A 20,599-nucleotide genomic window follows, 5' to 3' on the forward strand; every position below is an offset into this window, starting at 1 on the left:
AAAGACTAGGAATACTGAATTTCATAGCTAAGAGAGATAGTGAAGGTTAAGTATTTGGAAGGAAATGGAATAATGTTTTTTAAATCATAAAAGGGAACAAGTGAAATTACAAGCTCCCAAAAGTAATTTTGCGAAAGGTTGATCTTTTTAAAGCTGTATTCAACGCTGACTCAGTATGTATTAAATGAATATATTATGGTTAGCATTTCCTAAATTATAAGTAAGTTTCATGGACTTTTTAATGGACAAAGTCAATATTAAGTTTACTATTTCTGCATTTTTGTTCTCATAAAGATTTGACAAAATACTATATTACCTTACAGTACAGAAATACTGGAGAGTGCAACTCCTTTTATTAGACTGGCACTAGTAACTAAACAGTTTCAAATATCAGGGTAAAAGACTTGATGGTCAGGATTTGTTATTATTTATCTTTTATAATAACAATTGTAATGGATATTTATGTTAAAGACAAAAAGAAAGTACTATCTTACATTGCCAAAATAAATGTAGAGCAATTACTGTTACTAAATTATTTGATTTAAAATAGATTAATCCTAATTTCAGCTCTAAAGAACTAATTTTTTTCAAACCACATAAAGATAAAAAAATTACTAAATCAGAATTATAAGCTAGGTCCAAATCATCATGTTTTGAAGTAACAACATATAGGAAGGTCTAGAAATTTTACTCTGGTCAAGTTTGTCATCCGTCAGAATCTTTAGGTACTTCCTCAACATGGTTATGATGAAATGAAAGGTCCAGAATGGTTCAAATAAGAATGAGTCTCTTCTAAGGAGTGATAAAGATGAAAGTACTATATGTAAGAATCACCTTCATACAGAAAATGAAATCTGAGCGTCTATATGTAGTCTATCATAGACTAATAACAGTAAAGCTGAGGAAAAGGATAAAACACTGTAACACCTTGCTAATTGTAACTACAAAGTTACTTCGTAACTACCAATTTGTACTTCTTAATTCCTTCACGTTTTTTTCACCCTGCCCCCAACCCCTCTCCCATCTATCACTCTGATAAATCCAGTACCCATCTGACACCACGCGTAGTTATTACAATATTATTGATGATATTCCTATGCTATACCCTACATCCCCACGATTACTGTGTAACAACCAATTTGTACTTCTTAATCCCTTCCCCTTTTTCACCTACACTTCAGCCTCCCATCTATCTGGCAACCATCGAAATGTTCTCTGTATCTATGAGTTTGTTTCTGTTTTGTTTAAAACTGGGGAATTTTATAAATAGTTCAACATTTCCTTTGAATTGTCATTTTAAAGAAAAGAAACTACTACATATAACAGCACTAACAGCAAACAAAGTTGTAAATGGAATACAAAAGGTAGTGTTAGTAAAATGTTTCAAGCCAATTCTTGAAGTTTTTAAATACCACTGAAGCTTCTAGTAGAAGTAAAAACTGATTATACAATCTTTCTGGAAGGAATTTTGGCAATATTTGTAAGTAGCCTCAAAAATTAGCCTAGTGGCTCCTTGAAAAAATGACTGATTCCGGGGCTGAGGAATAGAAAATACATGACGATCCTGGGAAATCTTGTAGAGCCAAATACTAAGGAAATGCTCAAAAACGAATGGGAGCGTATTGGAAGGACAAGAGACAGTTGAAGGAGCTCCTAATGTCCAACGATGAAATCACACGACAACAAAATAAATACTGAGAGTACTGGAGTACGGTCCATATAAAAAAATAAGTATCTTCGAGTCCATACTGACACAAGCAATTGAGTAAATAAGTTAACAAGTGGAGAAGTAACAGCTCTTCTTTACAAAAAATTCTAATTTCTAAATGCAAAAATAAAGGGGAGAGAGAGAGATACAGAGAGAGAGAGAAATGGAAAAATCACTATTAGGCAAACACCTAGCAGGAAACAGGTAATAAGCAGGAAATATTCACTGCTGAATGCTAAAATTAGTGGGCAAAAGTTTGAGGAGAAGCAGGATATTTACATAATCGCAAAGTATCTCCCCCAAGATATTCATTATTACAGAATGGAAACTTTTAACTTTACAGTGGAAAACCCAGCAGACACCTCCCTAATCCTGGCTAACATCCCCAGAAATAAAAAACCATCTATCTCATGTGATGCTCTGAGAAGAGAACATCACTTCAGTGGTATTCTTGACCCAAAAAAAAAAAAAAATGCATAAACTCAATATAATTATGAGAACCTCAGACAAACACAAATGGAAAGGTAATCTACAAAAAAGAAAAAACCTAACCTGTACACTTCAAGAATGTCAGGGTCATGAAAGATAAGGGAAGACTAAGTTAACTCACATTGCAGATGATTAAAGAGACATGATATCGAAACACAAAATGGGATCCTGGAACAGAAAAAAGGATATTAATGGAAATACTAATGACACCCTAATACTGTGGCTTAATTAATAGAATTGTACTAATGTTAATTTCCTAGTTTGATGATTAACTACGGCTATGTAAGATGTTAACATTATGGTGAGGTACATAAGAATCACGTAGATAGTTCTTTAATTGCTTTTTTATTGGCACCACCTCTTTGCTATTCTAAGCCAATAAGCTTGAGTAAGGTCGGGAACTTGCATTTTTGATAAGCCCTCCTGAAGATTCTGATGCAGGTGGTCCTTGATTTTAAGGCTTTTAATAATCCCTTTGTTTAGGAGGAAAAAAATACTATTTTTTTATCTACTAGAAATGTCAACACAAATTACATGAGATGTAGTCAAGTAACATATTATACATTACTACATACAGGTTTTTTCCATTTTTTAACATTACTATTTCTGAGCAGATCAGAAGAGTTTGAATAGGCTTATTCCCAGTGCAGCTTAAATACCAACAGAAAATTACTGCTGCATTTATGAAAGAAGCAGTCTGAATCTAACAATAATGAAAGGAAATAAGCAGAGCTGTTTTGATTCCATCCAGTAGTTGTTATATACCTAACTACTTTTTATGGCATTTGCTTTCTGGAATTTGACTAGGTCATCATCTTTGTTATCAAAGCCTCATTAGTCAAAAAGAAAAAGATAGCCATTAGGAGGCAATAGCCTTCTCTAAAATAAGTTTTGCTTCTTAGGATAAGCAGGGGTACAAATAAATGTTGGAGGCAATCCAGCAACATAACGCATTCAATACGCAATGGGAAAATTCTTCTTAAAAAAATGCCTATTAGATTCTTAGACCATAATTTTCAATATGAATAAGCAAGTCTTGATAATACTGATACAAAGATTTTATCACTAAATCAAGACTATAGCTATAGTACATTCTCATTCTATCCCACTGAGTCAGTATATTAAACTCCATTTTCATCCTTTGAGAAAAAAGTCTCTTGGAGTCCTGAACTATTTGGAATTGGGCCTAAGCTTAATATAGGAACTTCTATACAAATGGCACTTGAGGAATTTTCATGTAATCCTTTATACAGTGCATAGAAATCCTCACTAACACAAATAAAATAACAAAATACTGCCACAAGAAACTAAAGATCTAAAAAGATGGAGAGACAATTCACATACATGTTTTGGAAGACTCAATATTGTCAAATGGCAAATCTCCCCAAATTGATCTGTAAGTTCAAAACATTCTCTATCAAAATCCTTACAGGCTTTTTGTAGAAATGAATAAGCAGATCTTAAAATTTATATGGAAATGCAAACAACCTCGAACAGCCAAAACAATTTTTAAAAAGAATAACAAAGTTGAAAGGTTTATACTATTGATTTGAAATTTTACTATATAGCCTCAATAATCAAGACAGTGTGGTATTAGGGTAATTATATGCAATAAATCAACAGAACAAAATTCAGAGCCCAGAAAAAACAACCTTATACTTATAGTCAATTAAATTTCAACAAAGCTGCCAAGAAAATTCAATAGAGAAAGGTGGTCTTTTCAACAAAAAAATGATGCTAGGTCAATTGGGTATCTGTATGGAAAAAAAAACTTAGACTCTTATCTCGCCCCACATACAAAAATTAACTCAAAATAGATCATTGATCTACACATGAAAGCTGACTATAAAACTTCTAGAAAAAAAAATAGGAAAAAGTCTTTGTGACCTTGGTCTAGGCAGAGTTCTTAGATTCAATACCAAAAGCATATTCAATAATAAAAAAATTTTGATAAACTGTACCTCCTCAAAATTAAAAAGTTTCATATTTCTTTTTTTAATTTTTTATTGGGGAACATTGGTGAACAGCGTGTTTCTCCAAGGCCCATCAGCTCCAAGTTCCAAGTTGTTGGACTTCAATAGTTGTGGAGGACGCAGCTCAGCTCCAAGTCCAGTTGTCATTTTTAACCTTTCGTTGCAGGGGGCGCAGCCCACCACCCCTTGCGGGAATTGACAGCAACCTTGTTGTTGAGAGCTCGCATTCTAACCAACTGAGCCACCCAGTTGCCCCACCAGGCAGTTCAGAGGCAGCTCCTTGCCTTCAGTCTAGTTGTGGAGGGCGCAGCTCACTGACCCATGTGGGAATCGAACCAGCAACCCTGTTGTTCAGAGTTCACGCTCTAACCAACTGAGCCATCCAGCCACCCCAAAAACTTTCATATTTCAAAAGTCACCATTAAAAAAATTAAAAGACGGGGGCAGACAGTGTGAACGTATTCACAAAATCATATTTCTGACAAGGAATTTGTGTCCAAAATACATTTTTAAAAATTCTTACAAGAAGAAAACAAATAACCAATTTGAAAAATGGGCAAAAGATTTTCATAGACATTTCATCAAAGATATACAAATGGCTAATAAGCACATAAAAAGATGTTGAATATCATTAGTGCTATAGACTGAATGTAATTTAACAAATTCTTATGTTAAAACCTAATCCTCAATGTGATGATATTAAATGGTGGGTGTTTGGGAGGTGATTAAGCCTTTTATAAGTCATTAGTACCCATATAAAAGAGACCCCAGAGAACTCCTTTGCCTGGCAGCCACGTGAGAATGAGAACATTGTTGAAAGATGGCCATCTATGAACCAGGAAGGGTCTAGTACCAGATACCAAATCTCCCACTCCTTGATCTTAGACTTCCTAGCTTCCAGAACTGTGTGAAAAAATTTCTGTTGTTAATAAACCACCCGTTCTATAATATTTTGTTACACCAATCCAAATGGACTAAGATAATTAGTCATTATGAAAATGCAAATCAAAATCAAAAAGCATATCACTTCAAGCTCTTTAGAATAGCTATTCAAAAAAAGACAGTACTTACTGTTGGCAAAAATGTGGCAAAACCAAAACCCTTATATTAATTGTACAGTTGATACATGTAAAATGGCACGACATCATTGAAAAAGAGTCTGGCAATTTCTTTAAACATTAAATATAAACTTACTACATGATCCAGCAATTCCCCTCAGGACTCTACCCAAGAAAAATGTAAATGTGTGTACACATGGAGACACATACATGAAAAATTTTAGTAGCATTAGCTGTAAAAGCTAAAAGTTAGAAACTACATAAATGACCATAAAGTATCAATAAACAAAATGTCAGACACCATGCAATGTAATACTTTCCACTAATAAAAAGGAACAAAATTCTGATACACACCACAACATGGATGGACTTAAAAACATTTCACTTAAATGAAAGAAGCCAGGTACAAAAGACTGCCTGTTGTATAACTCCATTTATATGAATTCCAGAAAAGGCAAATTTACAGAGACAAAAAGCAAATCAGTAGAGAGTAGATCAATTGTTGCTTAGGGCCGGAAGTGTGTGTTAAATAGGCTCGACAAAACTTTTTAGGGCAATGAAATGTTCTAAAGCAGATTGTAGTGATGGTTGCACAGCACTGTAAATGTACTGAAAATCACTGACTTGTATACTTACAATGGGAGAAATTTACGATATGTAACTTACATATGTATGTATGTATTAAGCATGGATATATTATACGTAAAACATCTCCTTAAGAAGTATAAGATCTTAGAAGAAACATACCATAATAATCAACATAAAATGTTTAATTCATATTTTCTTTGGAGTTTGACTTACCATACAGTAACATAAAACTTTATGAGGCTAGACCAATAATGACCTTAAAATAACGTTGTAAACACAAAATGAGGTTTAATTTTTTTTTTTAAGTAGCTTTTCAGAAATTTTGTTGCTTGATGTTCCTTATGTTAAACTTTAAAGTGTATGAAAGAAAAAATCCAGAAAGATGATTTGGAGTAGAAATAAAAATTTGAACCTAGTTAAATAGTTCCCTTCTTCTCTTATATATATTATATGCCACGTATTCTCAACTCAGCTTTGAAGACATATTCCAAAACTCTGCAAATAGTTTGCTAAAACCTTGACCAACCTCAGCATTATCTTTACAAAGAAAATTAATTTTGTGGTAGAGACTGAGAGTTGTGTGTGTGAAGTTATTTTTAATTTTCATGAATATTTTATTTTCCCTTTTCTTGATTCATATAAATATGATTGACATAAGGATTGTTTGAATCCTCAACTTTCTACCTGTTAATGATAACAATTAAACGATAACTTTTTTGCAATGTTTTTATTTAATTCATCATTTTGTAGCATACAATTCAATTGTTTTTAGTATATTCGCAATGTTGTACAACCATCACCACTATCTAATTCCATAACACTGCCATCACTCCAAAAAGAAACTCTATAGCTACTAGCAGTCTCCCTTATGCCCCAGGTTCTGGCAACCACTAATTTACTTTAGTCTCTAAGGATTTGCCTATTCTGGACGTTTCATATGAATGGAATCATGAAATATGTGGCCTGCAATGCCTATAGCACCTTGTATCATAGTACTTTGATTGTTGAACAGGCAGATGTGAAAGCCCATTTTACTATCAGATTCCTTTTTATTTATTTATTTTTTTAAATATTAAGAAGTAGTGTATAATTGTTACATTTTTAGACTTAATGTTTGGAGAATTGATCCCAGTGAAGGTGATACAACTTATTCAAATTCATTTGATTGTTAAATAAAAGAGCTGAAGAAGAGACAGTTATTTTGTAAGTAGTTCTTGGTGCAGCAAATGTCAGAATCCCAACTGTCTGACCTGGGGGATAGTAACTAAAATTGAGTGATAAAAAAATAGAGGCAAAAGCAATATCTGAAGGAAAATTTTGTCAATACACCAGGGAATCCTTTTTATTTTTTAATTGACTTTAATTAAAAAGAGCGAGCCAGGGAGGGGCGTTGTCACTGTGTGAGGAATATAAATGATAAATGTCTAACTAGTACATTGTTTTGTGCACCTGAAACTAATAAAAAAAGAAAGTTTAAAAAAAAAGAGCGAGCCAATTAGAAACAATATTTTCAAACCCTAGCTCCATATGTATTAGCTCTGTGAATCTAGATAACTTATTCAACCTTGAGTCTCAGTTTCTTATCTGTAAGGCTGGATAACATTAACAACCATTCAGGATTATCATGAAGACTAGAGACATTTTTGTTTAGCACGAGCCTGAGACCATATCTACTATTACTTCACAAAGATTACCTAATTATCATCACCATTTTGGCACCCAGCTGTTCATGGTAGAATAGGGACTATACAATAGCAGAAAGAAGGATGAACTAGGAATCAAGAGATTTGGACTCTAGGCCGAGCTCTGTCATTAACTAGTATAAACAGCATGCCCTTAAACACACCTCACCTCTTTGGTGTCCAGCTTCATCATCTGTAAATTAAAAAATCTAGGGACAGCCGGATGGCTCAGCTGGTTAGAGCGCGAGCTCTCAACAACAAGGTTGCCGGTTCAATTCCAGCATGGGATGGTGGGTTGTGCCCCCTGTAACTAAAGATTGAAAACGGCGACTGGACTTGGAGCTGAGCTGCACCCTCCATAACTAGATTGAAGGACAACGACTTGGAGCTGATGGACCCTGGAGAAACACAGTATTCCCCAATAAAAAAAAGAAATTTTTAATAAAAAATAAAAAAGTCTAAAATCTAGTCTCCAATTGATCTATACAGTTCTACTGTGAGCAAAACATACATGATTCCACAAAACAGATGCATTTTCTAAATAAGAACAGCACACCAAGGAGTATCTGAGACAATTCTTTTAAGTGGGAGAACATCTTAGAACTTTAATTTACATTTAATTTATCTAGAAATAAATAAAACAACAAATATTTACTATATAGATTGAAAGTGGTATCTTCACAGAAAGCCAAATAATCAAGTGTCATGTATCCTATGAGGCATGAGAAGGGAAGAGTGGAAGTTTCTCCACACAGAAGGGTTGAGAGTGGTACCTACATTTCTCCATCCACTTGAGGCATCTTGCAATGCATTGTAGTTGATCTATGACCAGTTTGACTTCTGAAGCAACTGTCATTCCAAAGTTAGAAAGAAATGATCCACTGGACGCGTGATTATTTTTCTGACCATGCTCTCTGACTCTATTTGTGTTCTAGACCTCGCCCCACATTATTTTCTAACCCTCTATCATAAACTATCCCACTTCCACATGTGACCTCAAAATTTTTGTCATAAACCTAATACTGGAGGCTTTAGGTTCTACCCTCATTACCAACTTTAGCATCCTATCCATATATTTTATTTCTACAGTCACTCACCATTGTAGAGTAACTATTCATGTGATGAAAGTGGAAATGAAAATTGATTTCTTATAGTGCCTTTTGCTTCCTATGTATTACCATATGTAGTGAGTATGTTTTCTTTGAATTCATACTATCATCTAAATTACAATTCAAATAAAATAGAAATACCAATATTACTTAGCCAACCTATCTTATCTTTTTGCTACTTTGACATTTTACTTCCATTTTCCTTTCCCTGATTTAATAACGTAGATTTTTCATAACTTTTTTTTCACAAATAAAACAATTCAATAAACTGAGCCATTTGGAAATCTGGAAAATTAGCATTTTAAAAGGTGCTAAATTCTACCATCTATCCTATACTACAAATTATCTTTAAAAAGTGATCTTTTAGGGAGACCACTTCATGAGCTGTGTAGATGCCTGACCACTGTGCTGTACACCTGAAGCTGAAGCAGAACAATATTGAATGTCAACTATAATTTTATATATATATATATATATATATATATATATACATATATATATATATATATATATGTCACAGAATGTGGAGTACAGCATAGGGAATAGAGTCAGTGGAACTGTAACAGCTATATATGACGTGAGAGGGGTAGCAGATTGGGGAAGGGGTTTATCACTTTCTGAAGGGTGCAAATGTCTAACTATTACATTGTTTTGTATACCTGAAACTAATATAAAAAAAAAAGTGATCTTTACCCTAGTTCCATACCTCAGCGCAGTTTCATAAGTAAGTTCATAAGTAAGTTTCATAAGTAAGTTCAATTTAAAATAAATTCCTTTCAGGACGTCAGAATTTTAGAAGAGATCCAATATGGACCCACTACATATCACCCAAGATTAAATGGCATGAGATAGAAATATTTGTTATAAAAATATTCTCTGAGAAGCCTCTTCCATGGCCTGGTAATTTAAAGATTGTCAAGTTACTCCTAGAAGCAAATTCAACACTGAATGTCAATGGAAAAATTTGAAGTCATAGTCAATACCCTAAGTTCCTGGCTTCACACTTTTAGATGATTAATTCCATCATTACTAAAGTGGTGTCACCATCATTACTATTACCTATAGTCCCCATATATCCCCATCTCAAAGAGCTTATAACAGCGATTAAATATTTGAGGAGAAAACAGTAGTCTCTCAAAAAGTTAAATTGAGCCCCTATCGCTGAACTAGCTGCATTGTGAGACCCATATGGACAGGGTTTTTGTCCATCTTGTTCTTAGCTGTATCCCCAGCATGAAGAACATGTTTGGCCAGTAGTAGGCACTTTATAAATGAACAATTCTTTTGAATATGGTTTGTTCTAATATCTTCACACATAACAGCCAGGTGCTATCAAAGCCAGACTGTACTGCGGGCCTAGAAGAATTGAACATCCTAACTCTTAGAGTGACGACTACAAAATGCAGCAATGCCTTCTCCAGTAGAAAAATAAAAAATAAAAAAATCATCAATTCTAAAAAGGACTGAGTAAAAGGGAAACATGTCAGGGTTTCCTATACACATACCCTTAGTATGTACTTTATATATACTAAATGAAAATAAACCTTGGAGGTTTAAAAACAATCTTTTCCTCCCTTTCTCTTGAATCAGAATTACACTTATTTGGCATACTTGCCTATCTTTTGATTTTTCTTTCTCTCTTCCTTCTCTACCTACCTCTGATTGCTTCTGTGCCACATTTAATCCTGGTTTTTAGTGCCTTTCTCATGAACTTTCCCACCATACTGCTATGTTTTCATAGCTATAACTAAAAACCCCACTATACAGTGCACCTCCACTATACAGTGTTTTACAGGGTCCATTTCCCCACTTTTCTTTCTTAGTAGATAGTACTGACATGAAGACCTGACACCTAGAATTAATCTCAATAACTATATTTCCATTAATAATGATAATAGCAGCTAACTTTTATTGAGCTCTTACTACTAAATGTCAGGTAATTGGCATAAGTTATTTCAGTTACTCATTATAAAACCCAAGAGGTATACCATTGCCTTTCTATTTTTCAACTGAAGAAACTAAGGCTTATCACTTTCCCACAATCAGACAACATGTAAAGAAAAGTGCTGGGAACTACTAGACTCTTTTTAAATATTGCCTCTCATATAATTATTTGCAAAGTCATCTGATTAATTTTCTAAAACAGAACCTGAAGCTATTTCTTCCTTTCTCTTCCAAGCATAAAACTCCAGTCTAGGACCTGATTATGATAAGCCTGGTTAATAATGTAATATAAAAAAAACTACTGCATTTTTTTTTTTTTCTGAACTACTTTTAGAAGACCTATATTCCAGTCCTGGCTTCATCACTATGTAACCTCAGACATGTTATTCAAACTTCCTGTGCCACAAATTCTCATCTTTAAATTAAGATAATGAAATCTGCTTTAATTAACATGATTGTTTCAGAACTAAAATAAAAACCATAAAAGCAATTGAGGAACTTGAAAATATTATCCAAATATAAAAGTAGGCCAATAATTCAGCATCCTTTCTAGGCTCTCAGGCTTATTTTTCTTATAATGAACTGCTAACATGATCCTTTCTTGCCATTAAACTATGTAACTATTCTGTACTAACCATTATCCACATAAAATGCAAACTTCTGACTCTAAAAATTTCCATCAGCTTACTGTAGACTTTCTTTTCTAGTCAAACTTGTATTTTATCTGCCCTTATAAGCCACAAACTGATTGCCCATCTAGCTGAGGAATGTCATCCTCTTCTAAATTCCTCCAGGTAGTCTTCATTTGCTCCTAAACCCTTTAATTGTTCCCCACAAATGACAACTCAAACGCCATTATCAAAGTGACTTCAGACTGCTTTTCTAGGACAACTTCCAACCCCCTCCCCTAAAATGATTTTTCCCTATGCCTTAACCTTCCTTAAATCTCCATTCCCCAATTCTTGTGTATCGTTCTTCTCTCTCATCCAGGGAACAATAGTTCTGACAACTTGACACCCTTTATTCTGACTACCCATAGTAGCCTAATTTATGTATCCAAGTTTGGGAAGGCAGATAAGCCTTTTTCTTTCATTTTGTAAAAATAACTCCACTCTCATCGGCAAAGAAATGTCTCCACTTTTAAGCAGACAGGCTAATTGGCATGCTTTCCTTTTTTCTCCCTTTCTGACACTGTCCCTGCCTTTTATTTAGGCTCCATTCTTGGTGGTGACTTCTGCATTCTTCCCATCTCCCTGCTCCCTCTCTCCCTAAACCTGGCGTCCTAAGGAGAATTGGGCATGCTCAGTAGCCTCAGCGGATTCCGGGATGCAAACTGGAATCTTTTACAGATTTTAAGCCGGCTGGATAGGTAAGGCCCTAAAAAATACAGTGGCCCAGAATTTGCCCACTCCCCATGAGGTATTATCTGATGTAAAGATATATTCAAAACCTAGGAATGGACGCAGAAATGGACAGCTTTCCTCCAGTCCCTCGTCTGTTAGGTGGGTCACCAACCTGAGTAGCACAGCTGAGAACAGCCCCTCGCCTGGTTTGGTGCAGGGAGGAGATTTCTGCTATTCTGAGCTGTGATAGCGTTGATAGATGGCTGGAAGCTAGCTTGCATTTGGCATCTCTGTGGCGTCAAGAAAATACCGTTGGCTTGTTTTGTTTTGTTTTTTCCTTGAACACAGCAACATCAGCTGCTCCAGGAGGAAAGAAGATGTTGCCTGAAGGCTACAAAGTCTGTGAGCAGCCAGAGAGATTTGTGGAGAGGACAGACAAATCAACTACTTACCCAAGCATTACATCTAGGGAAGCCACTGAAAGACCCAGAGATAAACAGGCTATTTCCAAAGACAATTCAGGAACCTTTCAGGTATGCAAATCTGAATTGTGTGCCTATCACCAAAAATTCATACCTTCTTTGTATGTGAACCATGACACATTTCCCTTTGAGAGAGATTGACAGAAAACATGCACGCACGCACACACGCACACAATCCTTCTGTTCTCCTCTCCTCTGGTTTCGGCAGAGACTGAATCACTAAAGCTGTTACAGCAGCAGATTCCCTTTAGCTCACTGTCAGGGGGATGAGGCATGAGGAGGAAATTTATCACGGATGGAATTTGATAAAAAGGGGGCTTCTTTACAGGGGCTTGAAACACCACTTCACAGCCTGAGAAACAGAGAGTAGGCAATAACAGGCAGGGAAGAGACACACAGCTGCCCCTGCTGCTACAACCTAGCCATCTCTTCAAACAGCAGCAAACATGAGCCATTTCATCACCGTTAGTGCATCCATATTGAGAAGGGGGAAAAAATCATGTGCTTTGCGTTATGCATTTCACTCACCCGAGATGGGAGGAGACCCCTGTCCATATGTCGTGGGAGCTATCCACCACCCCAAAGTACACTCGCTGCCATCTAGCTAGCAGACCTCTTGCCTGACAGGATTTGCAGCAAACACAGTTAAATCTACATGACAACAGATTGTCTCTTACCGTAGGCAGCAGCGGCTCCATTTGGGCTCCCTGGTCTTTAATCTCCATGTTTTGTAATGCCGCTGGAATAAGCACCTTTCTCTGCAATGTCTTCAGTGTCTTACACTCAGCCCGGCACTCGCTCTGCTTAGTATTCGGATCAGGTAGCTCTGAAGCAGGAGGCAATTGCACACTCCAACTCACCAGAGTCACATGGCTCCTACTCACTCGGGCTGCTGGCCAGGTTTTGCACTGAATGCCTTGGATCCCTGGGCCGGTAAGAGAGATTTCCTAAGCCCTGTGTCACTGCCCACACCTGGCTACTGGTATAAAATACAGCCTGCAATGCTACAAGTCTAATGGACATTAAGAATCGCACCTAAGATGCTAACTTCTTATATACACTAGTTCAAGGTGGACTCCAACAAGCTCAGCCAGATTGTGATACTTTGAAGCAATTCACTTAATTCTCATAGGAGACATAATTAAACAAGATGACGTTAATACGGTTTACTAGTTGTCCTACTCTGACTACCTGGGGTCTTTAAAAACAGATATGATGACATCAAAATTAATTATGTCTTAGTGAGACTGAACTATGCACTAAAAAGAAATCAGACATTTGAGTCACTGTTGACTCAATAAGAATTGGACAGATACTTTCAATATTTTAATTGTGAGAAGCTTAGGTAAGTCATACAGTATTACAAATAAAATACATTTTTCTATGATTTCCAACAAAAATAACAGGGAAAGAAAGGAAAGTGTTTTGATAGTAGCAATACTGAAAATACTAAAGCACTTAGAAAAGATAATGGATCTGACAAGAGTAACCCAAGCATATACCCTTTTGCCTTAAAAATCTCAACAAAAGAAAGATACGGGATTCTCTAATTAATCCATGGAAGAAAAGGAGTCAGCTAGAGCAGGTTTTTCATAGGGAAAAGTAAGTGATAATAGTCGCTTATTATCCTAGAATTGATGATCGGTCTGATGTGGACACCAGACTAAGAGCATGGAGGTTTAAATGGAGAGGAGTGAAAGAGGATGACTGAAAATTATTAGGATAGTTTATCTTAAACAAGAAATTTTTCACCAGATTTTAAAAACCTTTCATCAGGAGGAATTAATATTGAATTATTTTCAGCAACACGCCAAAATTTTCCACAATGCTCATCACAGGTGGAATTATAGATAACTTTAATCTGTTTTCCTCCTCAATACAATTCTTTAAAATAAACTTCTATTGTTTTATGATACAAAAACATTTGTTTTTAAACTATAATGATTAACATAGTTGAGGGGCAATTTTGTGCATAGCACATTTTGATGATTCCAAGGACTTAAATAACAAGATGTCTGATAAGGAATTTACTAATTTAGGGCTCAACCTGACATTCTACCATGGACGGATGAATGAAATAAAAGCTCCCTTCCCATTCAAATGACCATTAATAGCTCATCACAAACAACTTGGTAGGATTAAAAATGATAACTTCTCTTCAGAAAGATTATTTTTATCTCTTTAGGAAATTCTAAGCCACCCAGTTTATATTTGTTCAAAAAGAATTGAACTATAACTAGGAACTATAACTAGGAAACAGTCTGACTCTTTATTCCAAGAGTCAAAAATAAGACAGTATTTTTAAATTACTTTTTATCAATATTTTCCTACAATATGTATTATTAAGCCATATAGGTGCTTTGCTGGAACAACCATTTCTTGAGTGCTTACTACCGTGTTTCCCCGAAAATAAGACCTAGCCGGACAATCAGCTCTAATGCATCTTTTGGAGCAAAAATTAATATAAGACCCAGTCTTATTTTACTATAATATAAGACCGAGTATAACATAATATAATATAATATAGTATAATATAATATAATACAGGGTCTTATATTAATTTTTGCTCCAAAAGACCCATTAGAACTGATTGTCCGGCTAGGTCTTATTTTCAGAGAAACACAGTATATGCTAGAGCTAATATTTCTACCACTGTAATAGAACTTAGCCAGAGTTTCAATAGCAGACGTTCAACTTGTGAAGATCAAGAAAGCCCATATCTCTAAATTTGTTTAATCTAAGATGTTGAATGCTAGCCTAGCCAAAAATAATAATAATAAAGCGAAAAAAGAGAAAGTGATCCTCATTTAACTCACTATCTCTATCTTACACCTCTAAAATCTTAGAATTAAGGCCCATAACCTGAGAAAATATAAGCATACATCCACACACGAAACAAGTCCCAGTGAAGAAGACAACTATAGATAATAACTGCTAGGAACAAAAGCATCACCATGTAGGGGAATTTTTACCAACAAAAACCATAGAATTTTACCAACAAAACCATAGATCCCCAAGTTGGGCCCTTGGGGATCAACTTCTCCACTGATTTTCAAACTCTGGAGGTGAAGAGAACAGAAGCTAGGGAAGAGGAAATTCAAATTGTATGAGCAGCTTTTTGTTCAACTATATATGTCTGTCTTGGAGATTCTGATATATCATTGGTGGAGGCTAGGGGCTAAGGATATGCTTTTTGGGAAATGCTTTCCAGATAACATATTTCTCCAAGTCCAAACCTCTTCTCACTACAGTCAAGTTTCCTTGATATTAAGTTGGTGCAAACGTAATTGCAGTTTTTGCAATTATGTTTAACCTCTTAAGCCGCAATTCCTTTTGCACCAACCTAAATGCTAAATGGTTAAAAATGGGTTCCTATTTAGCCTGCTGTTATTTAGAAATCCAATGAGGTTTCAGTAGTACAATTTGACAGCCATAATTTCAAACATCACATTAAGTATTAAAATACCGAATCTGTTCAAGGAACTAAATTTTCCAACGCCCCAGTGGAATGAGACAATAGTCTGATTTCATTCAGTCAGTCCTACTGTGTGTGAGACACTGTGCTGCTGATTGTATTTCCTGTGATACCCAGCAATATTACAGTGGAATTTTCCTCTCTGAAGAATGAATACAAGTAGTGATCGGCCACAAGCCAACCATACAGACAGAGAAGAATTATAGAAAGCACTGACAGAAGAGCCACCTTCCTCCCCAACTCCCCATGTTGAGGCCAGTAGGAAAGTAACACGGCCACCATGGTGAGCTTCCTTCCTTAATCTGTCCTACATCCTGGGACTCTTGCTGACCTCAATTTTTACTAATCCCCCAAGGATGCAAGTCAGCATGGATCCAATGTCTTTTCAGTTCCTACCTCCTTTTGCTATTTTAAGCCCCGGGGGTTAAGATGCGCACAATAATACAGTGTTTATCTTAGGGAAGAGACCATCTAATATTAATTGTATTTGAAGAAGACACTGGATTCTGAAGGTTATTGTCAACACTAATATTTCAAGACAACTCTTTTCAGTCCTGGTAGTGTTGGCTTTCTGGCTAAGATCTCAAAGTCCTTTGCTTTGACTCTTTTTAGTATAAAAGAACTGAACTTTAGGTAGGCAACAAGAAATATATTCTGAACGTTAATACTACGTTGGTGACCATATTACTAGCTCAAGATAAACATTTTTTAAAAACGACTATTTTTCACATGTGTAAATGTATCATACACAGTTTATATCATTTACTTACATGTTATCCCTTTGTACTTCTATCCTTTGGGACCTATACAAATGTTCTGAACAACTTAAAGCATATTATGTGGATTTGGCAGGTTTATTAACCCAAAAGTGTTTAAGTGAATTTGGCAAACTCAAGAAATACCAAAAGTGCTCTTCCTGACAGCTTAAAAAATGATGACATTTGACCACAAAGAAAAAGGGTAAGAATACCCACTGCCATACCTGGCATACAATAGGAAACCTCATTGTAGAATACTAGAGTTTAAAAGTGGCAAACATTATTCCTTTTTACAGACGCTCTTGGCCACCAACCTGATAAGCATGATTCTAGCCATCAATGATCAGAAGAGGATTATTTGAAATAAGTAATTAGGAAGCCCATTCCAATGTTGGGTAAAAGTCCAGATTAAGAGACCCTCAAGTCCCACTTCTCTTAGTTCATGATTCCCAATCTTCGGGATTGAAAAACCCAAAGACTTGATTTTCACTCTTTGCCCCAATTTACCCCAGACAGAGAAACCCATATAAGACCTATACTCTAGATTGAGTAGTAGATGGCAGTATCTTAACACAATTTAAGTCAATTCCATAATCATTTGAGTACCTACCATGTGCTAGTAACTATACAAAAACAAACAAGACATGAACCCTGCACTCAAAGAGGTCATAGTATAAAAATATCATTTGACAAGGGCATAGGTAAAAATATGTGCAAAAAAATAAAGGTAAACCAGAAGACAAAGTGATTAACTTTTAATAGCATTTTCTCACCCTTACTCTGTAGAGATTTAAAATCCTTAGGGTATTTCTTTTGTAAATAAATAAGTATGTATATAAATAAATCTAATTTTCCTTTACTTGTTATGTAAATAAGAAGTATATGCATGCCTCAATTTATTACTTCTCCAATTATCAGCCTTTAGGCCTAATTATCACCATCTTTGTTAAATGGTCCTGAATGTATCATTTCTACTCCTAACTTGAAAATAATCAATATCACACTTATTACAGAGTTAACCTTGTAGCGAAATAATCCTTAACTTGTCCTTTTTCTATACCAATTTATGAAGAATTACACTAAAATAACAATTACCCACAGTGCCATGTGTTAATTTTACTTTACATTCTCAAATGATGACAAACAAAAAAAAAATCTCTCAGCGTTTGCTGTTGAGTTTACACTGTCAAAGAAAGATGACAAACATCATATAGGAAAAAAGGGAGGAAAAAAACCAAAACTCTTCCTTATAGCAATTTCTCAGCTTCATCCCAAGCAGCCAAACCATCAGTGAATGGAGAGTTCAGATACATGTTATACATGTTGTTCAGATATATCTTATACATGGTCTTACATTACCTAAGAACTTGAATTTGTGTTCTAATTTTACTGTCATTTTCAGTTCCATAATTCATATGTCTTTCCACATTACTTACTTATAAGCAGCTTTCTTTTAACAGAGAAAATGCTATCTGAACCAGCAATTTGGGAAAACAATAAAATAATTTTTGGTGAATTTTTTATTAGTCAATTCAATAAAAATATTCATAAGCATGTATTTTGTGCTCTATGGTGGTATAAAGATAATATATGTTCCCTGTTTAGAAAAGAGAAGAGATGACTATTTCAATGCCCTGTGGTGATAAGAGAATGAGAGGTACTGAATATTAAAGGAGCATCAAGTAAGGATACGCTACCAACTAAGGCGGAAGGGGAAGGATGAGTAATGTTCACACAGGCAAACCAAGGTGAAAAAGCCATTCCATTCTGGAAATTTTCCACAATTCAGAGCAGTATAAAAAAAATGACATTCATAATCCCACCACCCAGAAATAATCACTGTTAACATTTCGGCAGGTTTTATTTATAGACTTCTTTTGAAAAGTTGGGACATGAGATGTCAATTACTTTCTATTTCTTATTTCAGTCATATTTTAAAGCAATGGAATTGTCTGTTATAAATATGAAATGGAAGTCCTGATTAGGAAAAACATATTCAAATAACCTCTTAAATTTGATCGTTTATTACTACAAAAATATAGCTATCCCCATATTGCATCAGGAATGAGGGGAAACTTTCAAAGCCCCTACCTGGGAATGGGACACAAATTATTCCTACTTTCAAATTCTATAAACCCATCTGAATTATCTGTTATTTTCTTTCCCCCACCCCCAAACCAGGGCTCAACTAATGGAGAAAGAGCACATGGCCCTTTCTCAAAGATGCATATTGGCCACTAAAGCTCTTGCTCCTTTCCAGTTCTTCCCCTCCTCCATTCCAGAGAACCTTTTGCTACACACAGCCTAGCATTTCATCTTTTCTTACAATACTGTAATTTAAAAACTGCGTCCACCTGGGTTTAGGCTTTGGAAACTTAAAGCTGGCTTTTCTACTGCATCTCTCATTCCTGAGGCATTAAATGCCAATGACCAAGCGAAGAAATATAAGGCAGGTAAGTAAATGTAGAAGGAAAAACTTGATTAAGATTTTTAAAAGATTATTGTACTTCAATATTAATAAAATAAGGCAAAACTGAACTGAAAATTGCTCTTTTATTTCTGGTAAGAAAATCAATTTTGATTTAGGTATTTTTAAATTTAATGCTGCTTTTCAAGAACACAATCATCTCATAAATCCAAAGAGATACATAAAAATTGATTGACTCATTTAACAGACATTTACTAAATACCTCCTCCAGGCCCAAAATTGTGCTAGACACTAGCAATCCAAAGTCCCTACCCCCAAGGAGCTCACATTCTGGAAGGGAGACAGACATTTCCATGAACAGTGTGACAGATATATGAAAGAAATAGAAAGGACACCTAATCCAGAGAGGTGGAGACCGAGAGATCAGAGAAGACTTCCCAAAGGAGAGGATATCTGAGATAAACTCTGAAGCATATGGAAGGGTTTGCCATATTAAAAAAAGAAAAAGAAGGAGAACATTACTAGTAGACAAATCATACACAGCATTACTATATTCACTTTGCATACATGTAAATACCAACTGTCACTCAGTGCAGAATTCAAGAACAAAGATAGGTTGGAGTTTGTTGCTGGGTTTGTGTTTGTTTTCGTTGTTTTTCTGTTTTTTGTTTTGTTTTTTTGCTTTTGTTTTGGTGTTCAAAGTTGGCAGTCTCTAAATCAAGATTAAATAATTAACACAGGCAAAGAAACTAAATACGTGAATTTGTTGCAAATAGTATTTAAAATTGGACATTAAACTATAATCAGAAACATGCTTTTTAATAAGATTGAAGAAAGAGTTAATAGAAATGTTAATGCAATTCTTATGACCTTGAAATCTCACCTAGAAAATACAGATGCTATAACTTCAAATACTCACAAATTAAGAAGTTCCCCCTTTACTACATTGTGAACATTAGAGGCTAAGTAAATTCAATATAAGTAACTTCACGTAAGAATGAGATATTTAAATCAGTTAACAATTCTCAAGAAAACACATACCTTGTAGATAAGTATTTCTTAAACTTTATCCATGAGCAATTTACACCAGAATAACCTTGGGTGCTTCTGAAAATACTCATATTTGATTCCTAGACCTTATCTCAAAGATTCTAATCCAGTAAATTGAGTTGAGGACTAGGAACCTGTATTTCTAACAAGGTATTCTGATACAGGTGGTCTGTGCATCACCTATTCCATGTTTGATTTCCATACTTTGTTACTTTAACTATAGCCCTTATCTTTCTTAAGAGAAAAATGAGTCGCTTAAGTATCTATAATTTTTAGCATACACTACGAAGCACTATATTAGGATGTATCTTAAATGAACTAACATGATATCGATTGTTTAAAAACAAAAACCTACCATTTATTTAGTGTTTACTACATGTCTGGTACTGTGCTAAGTATTTTACATAATTACTTAATGTACTCCTCATATCAACTCTGAGATGCATGCATTTGACTTCTATTTACATAGGCGATATCTGAAGCTGAGAGAAGTTAAATAACGTGTTGAAATT

At 35.1% G+C, this 20,599-nt stretch overlaps 1 protein-coding gene across 12 annotated transcripts in view; it reads right to left on the reverse strand.

Annotated features, from left to right (window-relative positions):
• SLC4A10 (solute carrier family 4 member 10) overlaps positions 1 to 13,441 on the reverse strand; it is a 260,771-nt gene extending 247,330 nt beyond the window's left edge. For 5 of the 12 annotated variants that reach the window (XM_033111856.1, XM_033111854.1, XM_033111848.1 and 2 more), the window contains exon 1: positions 13,054 to 13,351. In XM_033111856.1, coding sequence (XP_032967747.1) covers positions 13,054 to 13,101 — 48 coding nt within the window. In that variant the 5' untranslated portion in view covers positions 13,102 to 13,351. Of the gene's footprint in view, positions 1 to 13,053 lie in introns of all 12 variants that reach the window. The other 7 variants (XM_033111857.1, XM_033111853.1, XM_033111850.1 and 4 more) reach the window with 4 other exon arrangements.
• Positions 13,442 to 20,599: the final 7,158 nt, after the last annotated feature.

Source organism: Rhinolophus ferrumequinum, chromosome 8 (genome assembly GCF_004115265.2).
Source record: "Rhinolophus ferrumequinum isolate MPI-CBG mRhiFer1 chromosome 8, mRhiFer1_v1.p, whole genome shotgun sequence".
In the NCBI taxonomy this organism is placed as follows: domain Eukaryota; kingdom Metazoa; phylum Chordata; class Mammalia; order Chiroptera; family Rhinolophidae; genus Rhinolophus; species Rhinolophus ferrumequinum.